This window comes from Hibiscus syriacus, unplaced genomic scaffold (genome assembly GCF_006381635.1).
Source record: "Hibiscus syriacus cultivar Baekdansim isolate YM2019G1 unplaced genomic scaffold, ASM638163v2 tig00112925_pilon, whole genome shotgun sequence".
NCBI lineage: Eukaryota > Viridiplantae > Streptophyta > Magnoliopsida > Malvales > Malvaceae > Hibiscus > Hibiscus syriacus.
Genome location: NW_024063420.1, coordinates 861,466 through 874,326, shown reverse-complemented (window position 1 = coordinate 874,326; position 12,861 = coordinate 861,466). Strand labels below are relative to the sequence as shown.

At 31.7% G+C, this 12,861-nt stretch overlaps 1 protein-coding gene and 1 pseudogene across 1 annotated transcript; one reads left to right on the top strand and one right to left on the bottom strand.

The window, feature by feature from the left end:
* Nucleotides 1-2,123: 2,123 nt before the first annotated feature.
* Nucleotides 2,124-2,444, bottom strand: LOC120184590 (homeobox-leucine zipper protein HOX3-like). Its single transcript, XM_039189012.1, has one exon. It carries the CDS (start codon nucleotides 2,442-2,444, stop codon nucleotides 2,124-2,126), a length of 321 nt encoding a protein of 106 aa, XP_039044943.1.
* A 7,352-nt stretch (nucleotides 2,445-9,796) lies between these two features.
* Nucleotides 9,797-10,622, top strand: LOC120184618 (annotated as a pseudogene).
* Nucleotides 10,623-12,861: the final 2,239 nt, after the last annotated feature.

Genomic DNA, 12,861 nt, shown 5'->3' with positions numbered 1-12,861 from the left:
GTAAACTAACGTTCAAAGCAATTTGGATACCAAAATAAAAATAAATGTCCCTTGTAGGTGTGTGGGTGCAATGGTGATGAAAATGAAGAAATTGAGATGCTCTAGCCATACTTGAAAATGAATGAGTAACCTCTAAGCTTAATGCTTTTGATTTTGATTATTTGATTGCTCATTTAGCTTTAAGCATGCATGAGTTTTAATCTTAAATGGCTATGTTTTGTTTTACATCTCATGTATCTTGAAAAAGTTTTATGATGAACATTTTAAAATTTTTAATGATATTTCATAATTTTTAGTTCATCATAATGATTTTTTGTCAAAATTGATTTTCAATGCAAATGATATCTCTCTAACAATTGATATCAACTTTTCAAATGCTTTATTTTTTCAAATTTTAAATTTTTGACCTAAATTTAAATGTTTATGCATGTGTTTTAAATGTTTAAAGATATCTCTTTAACAATTGATATCAAATTCTTCAAATGCATAACATTTTTAAAGCTTTATACACATGTACTTAATTTCAATTATTGGTATTGCATAAAGTATTTTAGACTTGGATATATTGAATTTCATGTGTTACTAACATGTTTGTTACTATTTTTTGAAATTCAATTTTGTTTAAGTGTCAAGATTTTAAAACTAATTTTTGTTTGGAATGCACTTTTTGAGGGGGAGCTTTGATTTTTCAATGTCAAATTTATCACTTACTCTTGAAAGTTATTTTAGAACTTTAAAGTTGAATTCTTTTTTATTTAACAAAAAGGGAAAGGAGTATGGTTTGAAAAAAATTCAATTTCTTAATGAAAAAGAGGGAGCTAAACATTTTCACATATTTTCCAACAATTGGTATCTTTTTTATTAAACATTCTATTAAGGGGGAGTTTAGCCAAAAACAAATTTGTAAATGTTTTGTTATATCAAAAAGTGAGAGATTGTTGAACTATATTTTGATATAACAATTTAAGGCAAAGTGTTTTTGGACTTGAATTGAATTTATTCTAAGTTTTTCAAAAATAATTCAAAGTCCTTAATGTCGAAACGGTTTTTTCCTTAAAAGTGAGATTTAAAAGCCACACCATTTTTAATTATCTCTTTTGGTTAATTTTTAATAATCAATTCCTACTCCAATTGAAATAAAGAAATATTATAATTCCATTATAATATTCAAATGCACCAAAATAGATTAAATTAAAATTACCAAGCCTTTTAGAAAGATGAAGAATATTCAATTATTTAAATATATCGAGACCAGATCTTAGATAAGTTCTAACAATCTTTTTTCGAAAAATTTAAATAACCGAACATTTCTTTTTCTTTCGTTCCATAATTTTAAATGACAAACCAATTTTTTAGGTGTCACTGATGAGATACACTTTTAATTTAAAATCGTCAAAAGCAAATCTCTAATAAGTTAAGACAATCCAATCAAAACAATTTTAAATGAAAAGGTATTAATCCAATTATGTAATGATGTCGAGTTATGCACGTGAGGATATCATACAAATCATACAAAAATGATGCCATGCAATTTACTAATGAATTATTTGCATACATATGTAAACATATCACTATGTGAAATAAATATAAACAATTAATTTAAGAAAACAAACTTAACAATGGACTAAATTAAAATAAAATGAAAATTAAACATATAAATCAAGAGTTAAAACCAGGATTAAAATAAAAAACGCATAAATATGAAGAACTTAAACATAAATAACCCAAAAATAATTAAAACCTAAATCTGAAAAATAACGAAATCGAGACAAACAAAAAAGGCCAAATTCAAAAACTAACCCCTCAGGTGACTAATTTGCAAAAAGACGCTTAAGTTTAGGGGAGTAGAACCTAATTTACCCTTCGACTTCAGTGACTAAAAGAACAATTAACCCAAAAGCTTTACTATATATACTAAATATAAGTTTAAACTAACCATAATCGCTAATTACATCCAACAACTGCTCCTCATCCTTTCCTAGAAACTCTCTCACTCTCCATCCCATGCGGCGGCGCTCCCCCACAACAAACAGAACAGCTAATTAGGCCGTCGAAAATATGGTAGTTTCCCTTTTTCTTTTTTTAGATTAATTAAGTTGATAAACTTGATTTGGGTTACCTGACTAACAAGCCGCCGAAGATGGCCTTGATTGGAGGGCTTGTGTCCCAACTTTAGACGACAATGCAGCGGCAGTGGTGCCGGTGGTGGCAGCTACAGTCATTTTTGTGGAACCCTTGTCAAGGGCAGCTGTTGTAGTTATAGGCACACTCTCACACCGAGGACACATTGTAAGGGTCGACGCCGGTAGAGGCTCACAACTGTGAGGTGATATCACTGTCGGCGATGCTACTTTCATCTCCCGGAGCTCCTCCACTTCCCATTGAAGCCTTCGGTTTTGTTCAGTCAGCAATCCGAACCATCTCTTCAAGTACTCATATTCCATCTCACTTTGCCTCAACTTGCTCCTCGGTCAATTCATATTGCTCATTGAAGAAAATCGGGTATAACCCCTATTACATTGCTTTTTTGAGAGAGGGAAGAAAAATAAAATAAAAGGTTTATCTCCCCTTTTTAGAATAGTTGCTCTCTGTCCAAAAAATGAAAGGGGGAACCCTCTGTTTTTTTCTTGAATATTCTCTGAAGAAGAACCCTATTTTCCTCTTTTCTCATTTTATTTCAAATGAATGCCAAAATATGGTAAAATAAATCAAATACCTTTTGTTTAATTACTGCTTAGTACTTTCGAATGGAAGAAAAACATGCTTGATTCTTGATTTCTAAAAAAAATGATGGATAAGGCTTCGCTCCAATAATGAAACCCTATCTTGAAGGTAAATGATCTTTCTTTCTACTCTTTGCATTCTGGTTTTATCACTGTACTTTGAATGGGTCAATCGAAATATCGAAATTCTTTGTATTGCTTTGTTTTCTTATTAAAAACAGAAAAGTAAAAAATGCTTTTCATTCGAAAATGGGAGAAGAATCCCTTGAAGTGCTTGATGTTTTCTTTGTGTATTGCTTTGAAAAAGGTTCCCCTTTACATAAATCATTCCTTCCCCCTGGTTTTTTCGATGATGAATGCCCCCTCCAAGACTCTCCTACATTTCCCTCTCTGCTATCACTAAAATCTCTCCTCGAAAAAATGGTCTCCTCTCCCTTTTTTATCGCTAAATGCTCTCTCTTTACAAATTGTTTCATTCAGTTTTCATAACCCCACGTTGAGATGAATTCCTCCTCTCTTTGCTGATAGTTCCCCCTTGTTGAATGGTGTTCTGTAATCCCCATTTTCTCCCTCCATAATCATTTTTGTTTGTAGCCCCTTAGTACAGGTCACCAATCTGTTATTTTGTTTGTGAATAAATAAGCTCGATGGGACCAGTGGACATGTCTCCGATGGTCAGCTGAGAAAGCCATTCATATGGCTACCTTGCTGGATGAAGAGAATCTGCTGAAGGCCCTTATAATGTATTGGGCTGCTGTACTTCTAGTTGATTTGGGCTCCCACTGATTGAGCACTTTGATTTGGGCCTGTAATCCAAATTTTTATCTTGTACTGGATCTGAAAAATAAAATAAAAAAATTAAATAATTATTTTATACTCTATATATATTTAAATGACTAATATAAGAAAAAATGTCATTATATATATGTAAAACTCCAACGAAAACCTCGAACAAAAACGATCATCTACACTTAAAACTTTGAATTGAGCACAAAACAATTTTCTGGACAAGTAGTATCGATATTGTTCTTACAATATCGATACCAATTGAACAGTACTGATACTGTTCATATGGTATTGATACCAAAGGTAAGGGAAGTATCGTACTCACTAGGTAGTACCGATACTACCATCTTTACTCAAATTTCAAAATGCAAAAATAGTACATATACCCAAAGGGGTACCGATACTACTCTATATAGTAGTATCGATACCATCAGGCCCCAACGGCTAGTTGATTTAAATATAACAAAGGTAGTATCGATACTCCCTTTAGGAGTATCGATACCCTTTGTTCTGAGCAACTTTATTTTGCACGAAAATTGATCCTAACAGTTCCAAAACACCTCCAATAGCTAGAAATGGTCACAACAACATTCTAACATATAAATACAAGTTGAGGACACTTGAAGAAGGGTTAGAACACCTATATAAGCATTCAAACCCAAGAGAATAGCTTTTCACTCTTTATTCCAATTCTTTTGTAAATATTTTGTTCTTATGAGCTAAATTATTTGTAAACACATTCTTTTTTAGAGGTTTTCTTGTTTACATTTCTTTTCCTTGTAAAAGGCTTTTGGTTCTATCTTAGCCAATTGAAAAGATAAGTAGTTGTAAAGGTTATCTCTTTGTCCTTGAAAAAGAAAGAACAAAATAGTAAATTTGTTATAAAATCCTTAGTAAGGAGCTAAGGTAGTGGATGTAAACTTAGTTGAGAAGTTGAACCACTTTAAATCCTTGTGCCAATTCTTTATATATTTTGCTCTCCTTACTCACAAAACACTTTTTAATCAAATAACCCCTTTTGCACTTTTTCGGTTGTCAATTGAGCATCTTCATAAATCCCAACACAAATAAAAGAAAAGAAATAAGTTAGTACAGGAAAGATAATTGATATAGATAAAAAAGTTATTCAGAGATGAATATAACACCTACCCCGACATGATATCTACCCAAACATACTTTTATTAAATAACATTCCTACCCGGACATGTTTTATACTAAAAAATAATTATTTTTTGATCCTAATCGCATGGTATCTAGTTCACATGCTTTTATTCGAAAAGAATAAATATATTCTACAAACTTAAACCAAAAAGTAAAGGTTTAGAGTTGTTCCTCCTTCGTGTACACCTATTTTGGGCACCTATTGACGAACAGAGGTTCAATATAACTATACTTAGGGTGATCGTTCTACGGTTCACTATATGCATGGTTTCGGCTATATGAGGAAAATGTACTCGAATTGTCCTTGATGTTGGTGCCCCCTTGGGCTGCCAAACCCTCGATCATCACCCATTATAGGTTTCGAACGGAACGAGTTAAATTCGAGGGGATTCACTACCTTATACCCATACGAGGAATAAATCCCTATGAAGGTATAAGGTATGTATCATATGGGTTATTTGCTAAAACTCATACGAAAAATAAATTCTTACGAGAGTAAAGCATTCACCCCGACTTATTTGGAACGAAGCTCGGATCTAGAGGTTATGTTATGCAAATGCACGTGATATGTGTGAGGAGGAACACACAAACCTTTGACTCACACAGAAACAAAAAAACTTGACAGAAATCATGACAAAGCTGAAAACATAAATTAAAACATTAGTGAGATAAAAATACATAAATTAAAATTTTAAATAAATGGATCATAAGCTAACTCTATACTCAAACTCATAATTTCCACTACAACGACAATGTATAAGCGACTTACAGCCTGACTCTCTATAAAAAGGTCTCCAGTGGAGTCGCTAAACTATCATAACCATTTTTTTAAAACAATTAAGTTTTTAAAAAATAATTATGACTTTTATTTAGAAAAATTGACGATTTTGAATTGGTTTGAATCAAATAGAATATGAGTCACCATCAACCTTTGGGCTAGGTAGGTCGAATACCTAAAAAAGTCTTTTAAAACAATTTTAAGAAAAATCGTTTTGTAAGAGAAAAATTGGTCTGCGTTATCCAAAAATTCATTTTAAGGGTTCTAAAGTCGATTACGTGTGAGGAATGATAAGCACCCACACCCAAAAATGGGTACTTAGTCGCTTATATATTGTCACGGTAATGGAAATTATAAATCGAATATAAAGAAAAAATATGATCCATTTATTAAAGTTTAATCAATTTGCTTCGAATTATATTTAGGGAAAATCCTTTAATTTGAAAAGAAACATCGAGATTTGCTCATCCTCCGACAGGATGACTATCTCTTCTATTTCTTATTTAAAAAGAATATTCCCTCCTTGAAAAAAACGTGAATCGAATATAAATTGAATATCGACATATGCATAAAATAAAATATTAAAAAAACATGCATTGCATAATTTGAATTAGAAATAAAAATTTAATTAGTAAAATAAATTCGATTTATTTCAAGTTCACATTTTCGTTCGAATGTCGTATCAAATCGCACTACTTCGACCAAACAATGCTTTCCACGCCCATTCTACAAATAAATGTTCTTGAACATATTACAGTAAAAAAGTGTTAAAAATGAGTGAAACAAACGTTTTGTACAATCGTTCGTAACCAATTCCCAGGAGCCAAGAATATATACATACATAAATAATACGAATAAATATATAAATTCATACATGGTAAAAATGAAAGGAAATAAAATCTAACTAAGCAAAAACTAAATTATAGAAGTAAAATAAACAAATAATAAAACACAATAATTAAACGAATAAAATTAAGGTACTGGAAAATAAAGAGACAAAAATAAACTATTAGAACATTAAAGAAAATAAAATGTAAATATTGAAATTAAATAAAGAAAATAAAAAACATAAATTTAAAAGTGCATAAAATTAAATAGCACAAATAAAATGCAATAAAAATAAAATGTTAATATCGAATTTTATTATGTATCCCGTACCGTAAATGATGTGAGTCATATCCCGGGGCAGATTGTCGCAAGGTCGTACATGGTTCGAACATGAAATAAAACAAATAAATAAATAAAAGGTTAACAATTAGTAATTAGCGGTTAAAAAGGTTAGTTGTTAGAAAAGTTAGCGGTTAGCAGAGTTCAAATCATAATAATACGGATTATACCCCGAATTAGGTCACCACAAGGCCGAATCAAATATTAGAAATAATAAATAAATAAATAACACTGATTAAAGCGCAATAAAATAAAAATCAGTAATTAGTATAGTCTGAACCATAATAATACGGATCATACCCTGAATCGAGTCACCACAAGGCCGAATCGAATATTAGAAACAATAAATAAATAAATAAAAATGGTTAATAATGCGGATCATACCACAGATCTGGTCACCACAAGGTCGAATCGAATAATAGAAACAATAAATAAATAAACAATTGTTAGAATGTAATAAAATAAAATTTAGTAGTTAACATAGTTCAAACTATAATAATGCAGATTATACCCCAGATCTGGTCACCACAAGGTCAAATCGAATAATAGAAACAATAAATAAATAAATAATGGTTATAATGTAATAAAATAAAAGTCAGTAGTTAATATGCAATAAAATAAAAGTTAGTAGTTAGAAATAAATAACATAGCAGAATAGTGACCAAATTAAAAGTTAATAAAATTTACATGCATATTCGAAATAAATAAAATATGAGTGACTGTAGTGACAAAGGACTAAAATACAGAGGGCTTAAAGGTGATTTCCCCCGGATTGACCAAAGTGTAAAACAAACAAAAGTTGGGAGCACCTGTGGGTGATTTACCCATTGAATTGATGACTAAAACGCAAATAGAAGACTAAAACTTGGGGAACTATGGGTAATTTACGCAAAAACATAAAACAGAAACTTCCTACCTCCTTTCTTCTCTGCACGCACAACACCCTTTTCAGGTCCCCAAATCGAACGCCGACCACCACAAACCGGCCCTTTCACGTCGGACACCAGACCGGTGACCCTCCTATTAAAATGGCGACCTCAACCGTGACTGAATGAGGACTGACCGAACGACTTCACCCTATTTTTTAACCGACCGAGAAACTCCCAAAGCTTCACATACACAACCGGCCACCGCGCCTAAGAGGCGTTTCTCACGTCGGCCACCGAGATGGAAGCCAACACACCCTAACCGACGACCTCACTCCCCAACTCGCGACATTACTTTCCAATCATCACCGCCGGTGATTGAGTTCCAAACCCAATACCGAAACAAAACCAAAAACCCTGATTTGAGGCTTTTCCCGACAGCTCATCTTCCTAGACCGACCACCCTGACACCGACAAGGCTCCGACGAGGAACCTCGATCTCCCCCAAACTCCTATCTATGCCCGAAACAAGCAAGTAAGAAGGAAAAAATAGTTTTTACAAAGGAGAGTTTTATTTGCTTTTCTCAAATTACAAAACGTGTTGTTTGGGGGGTGTTTATGTTTTTGCTCATATTACAATAGGTACAATTATAGGATTAGTCCCTGTATTTTGTTCCTTCTTTTATTTTAGGACAAAATTAGGTTATTACAGATATCATTTAAATAGCTAAATAATATGATTCATCAAATTCATAGTTTGGCGGTCAAAATAAAATCACCCTTATAATTAAGTGATTGTCCAACTTGTTTACCCTTTAATTTAATGTTTCAAAGTATGCTTTTGCATCATTTTGGTCATCTCGTGAATTCAATTGGAATGTCCAAACAGTTGAGCATTTAACTAGAACAGTTCATTCGAGGATTTGAACAGATGTGAGACAAACAAATGGAGGGGAGGATGAGGAGTTACACCATATAACTGTTATCTTAAGATATGAAGGCATGGATGCCGATAGTCCACACCAAGATTTTTCCTTCTAAACAAGGATGAAAAATTTTATATCAAAAGATAAATTTTGTAAAAAGGTAAAGTATACACCTAATTCCCTGACTATAGATCGTTATTTTGTTGAGTCTACTACTATTAAAAGTTACAACATAATCTTTTGACTATAGGTTGTTTTTTTGAATTCTCCGACTATCAAAACTTACAAAATAGTCACCTAACTATTCATATGTTCCAAACTCGTCCTTTACCATTAAAATTTTGACGACAATATGAGTTGGACGTTAACATGTTGATTGAGATATGATAAAATCACATTTTAATGATGTCCACTGACATCGTCGTTGCTTTCAAGTCTGGCTTGATGACATAATGTAAACAGAGAGTCAATCCACAAAATAGAACTCAAACGATTCTGGGATCAGATTTTATCATATCACAGTCAATATGTTAACGTCCAACTCAAACGACCGTCAATTTTTTAATAGAAAGTGACGAGTTTGGAAAATATGAATAGTCGGGTGACCATTATGTAACTTTTAATAGTTTGAGGCTCAACAAATAAACACCCTATAGTTAAAGGACTATTTTGTAACTTTTAATAGTCAGAAGATTCAACAAAATAATATCTTATAATCGAAGATCATTTGTATACTTTACTTTCTATTATATTTTAAAGGGACAAAACATATTATTAATAGAATATAAAATATATAAAAATTTAAAAATTTCAAATTACGACCACTCCCACTCCCACTAACCCTTTAATTATCCCTATTTCTGAAATCACACTGTCTCTCATTATCGCTTTTCTTTTTAAGAAGTAAATTTTCCTAGAAGGCTAGGAATCTCATAATTATCTGCAAATGGATTGCGAGTTTGATTTTAATGTGTTATTATGGTATCTTATTTTTATATTATATTTGTCTAGTGATGGTGGTTTGCCTTGACTTGAGGATATATGTGTTTTTCTATTAGTTTAGGTGAATATAAAATAATATTTATTTAAAAGATTTTTATTAATATAATAATAAATATTTATAAATACGTCATATTCAAATCTAAAAATTTAAAAAAATAACAACAATTTTTAATTATTAATATTTTTTTATTCGTGTTACGATTTATAAAGGAGGCCCATCAGGGCCCAAAGGATAGCTCAAATAAATACGGTCGTATGCTTCGTTCCTAAATCGTAATGGTCTCTTTCTTTCAAACTCCAAACTACCACAAATTCTCCCTCGCCCTAATATTTTCTTTTAGCATTCATGTAAATCTGCATTTTCCCCTTTTTTTAAACTAAAAATGGAAAACCTCTTTTCTTATCGTTTTTATTTATTTACTTGCAATTTGTTACCAATATAAATAATAATGACGAAGAAGAGAAAATCCAACGCAACGCGCCTGGACGAGGTTGATCGCATCATGTACACCAGTTTTTGCAGCGCAGCTCTCTCTCCCAGCTTTACACTCAGGCCATGTGCCACCAACGCCTTTCCTTTCAGGCTGGTGAACGTCACGCGCTGGTCAATTCTAATCCTTTTTCGTTTATCTAAGTGCTGATCAAGTTGCTAAAGGGACAATTCTAATGGACCTGTAAAGTTTAAATAAACGAGACTACAATAGTACGTTTGCTTCATTTATAGATTGATAGGCACCTAAGGAGTACTTAAACCTAATATTTCAATTCAATTAATGGTAGATTTAACATTTTGGACTAAAATATCCTCTTTCCCAAATGTACAGGGACTAAAATGGCCCTTTAAATGGTAGAAGGACTAAAATAGATTTTTGCAATTGTACAGGGATCTCTGCTAGACTAAAACCGATTTCTGGGTTATTTTTTTGTTGGTTTAGGTGTATGGAGCCTATTTTCATCGTGTATCAACTTCCTGTCTAACTGTATAGATCTGCTATTTTTCTTATCAGGAGAAACTCTATCAATGGATTCTGAGGCAACTACAAGAAGGGTCAAGGGCAACGACGGTCGATATAGTTGCTTATTAGCAGGTTTTTTTTTTCATTTCTTGCTTTCCTTAGTAGCTAACTGGCTATTTTCCTCGATTATTCTCATATGCTTCAGATTGAATTTTGCAACTGAATTGGATATCTATGCCAAGTCGAGTGTCATTTTAAAATTGAATATATTTTAGTATTTTAAGTTAGATTTGTATGAATCATATAATTGTTGAAATACCAAATAAGCCTTCCAAAAGTTTACTTTGGTATTGAGTTAATAAAATGGAGTATAAGATAAAAAGATGAAATTGGCATTTGGCACATAAACATTTTGTTTTATGATGAGTACATGGATCTCCCTCTTAATTGGAGGATTGGAATCCTATCCCTAAATATTGTTTTTAAGTAAGAAAATAAGTAAATTTTAAAAAAAGTAAGCATATAAGTAGATTATCCAATAAAAATAAGATAATTAGTTTTCAATTTTAGCATTTACACATGATAAATTGATATTAATTTTGTTTTTTTTAATTTTATTATCATGAAAGTAATATTTGATTCAAATACTTGTTATTTTGAAATCCTTATGTTGTTTTATCAACTATATTAAATGTTTCAAATATATTATTTAATTGTCTTTTTATATTTTACTTTTATTTAAAAGATTGTTTTATCATTTTTATTACTCCTTTTTTAGTGCCAAATGCTACCAGGTTCTTAGGTTTTTTTTTATAATTGGTTGTCATGGAGCAGTGGTCAGTTAACCCTTAGGGGCCGTTTGATTCACTGCATACAACATTATCGGGGGAATGGAATCCTCATTTCCCTATTTGGTTGGTCGGTAATCTTATTCTCGGTAATCTTTTATTACCAACAGTGATTTGTTTGGGGTATATTACCGGGAATGTGATACCGTACTTCCCTTAGGTATTGTTGGATTATCGACATTTTGGACTAAAATGCCCTTAAATTTTTTCTTCAGAATTATCCTTCTTATGTCATTGAATAATAAAAATTCTACGAAGGTTAAATTATAAATTTATCCTTAAAATATTTTAGATTTACAAAAAAGTCCATAATTATAATTTTATATGAAGTTCAGGGGTTAAAATAAAATTTTATCCTTTCATTAAACCTATTTATCTTTTCAATTTTGTAAAAAAAAATTATATAAATTTTATGAATTTAAATTTTTAAAAGAAAATATATAAATTAATTATAGTGATATTACAATAGAATTCAACTTGTTAAAAACAAATATATAATAAAGACAATTTGGTAAAATATACATTCCAATAATCTTTTATTCCTTTAACCAAACATGATAATCTTACATTCCTACTAAATCAACCAAACACAAAATACAAAATTCTCAGTAATCATATTCCCTGGTAATCTTTTATTCCCACTGGCAATCTTACATTCTGTGAACCAAACGCACCCTTAGAGTTATTTTGTAATGAGTTATTGATTATTGATTGTGTAGGAGAACGAAAAAGCATGCATTTTGCATATGCCTCTACAGAGATGATTCATCCATGAGGTATGCATTTTTTTACATATGCCTTTACAGAGATAATGCACCTATGAAGTATGCATTTTTTGCATACGCCTCTATGTAGATGATGTATCTATGAAGTATGCATGATTTTGAAAATTATTTGCTTCAACTGCATTTTTCAAATACAATTGAATATATCAATCTACCTACTCTTGTTTCAATGAGATTATTCTTTAATTTTTGTTTAATTTTCTTTTTCAGCATGAGCTCGAATATGGAGGGGAAGAGCCTCCAATGTCCCCATGGTTGCATTCATAAACCTCGACACAGTTGAACAGTTTAGGTACCCATGTTTCTTCCAATCCATTCTCATCACCAATTGTTGGGCAGGGAGTTCGGTCTAGTGATAACAAATTTAAGAATTCGATTTTCTCTAATGCCCTATCAAGCCCTATTCGTCGGAGCCTTCAACACTACCACTCAGTACAAGGTGGCTATAATTCAAACAATGTTTTATCTTCAATAGATGGACAACACAACAACGAGAGCACCTACCCTTACCAACAAAATAGGGATGCTAATTCCCCTGCTCTAATGACTGCATGGACATGCATTCCGATAGTCTTGCCCATGCTTTTCTTTGAAGTGATATTTGTGGTGAAAATGGTGGCAATTGCTTTGGCTAATGTGCACGGCTGTGGGCATTACAAGTAGAGTTGAAGTGGTTTGAGAGCACTGCTTAAAATGCTATCAAACCAATAATTTATTTGCAAACCATATCGAGTTTTTAATATTTTCTTGTGAACTCCTCGGTTAGGGTAGAGGAATTACAAGTTCCACAACACTCTGGGATTATGTAGACCATGTATTAATAGTTTTAATGATACGATTTTGATCATCCATTTAAATGAAAT

Bases quoted from the DNA above. Each gene is read 5' to 3' on its own strand.
- LOC120184590 (XM_039189012.1), bottom strand. From the start codon at position 2,444: ATGGAATATGAGTACTTGAAGAGATGGTTCGGATTGCTGACTGAACAA.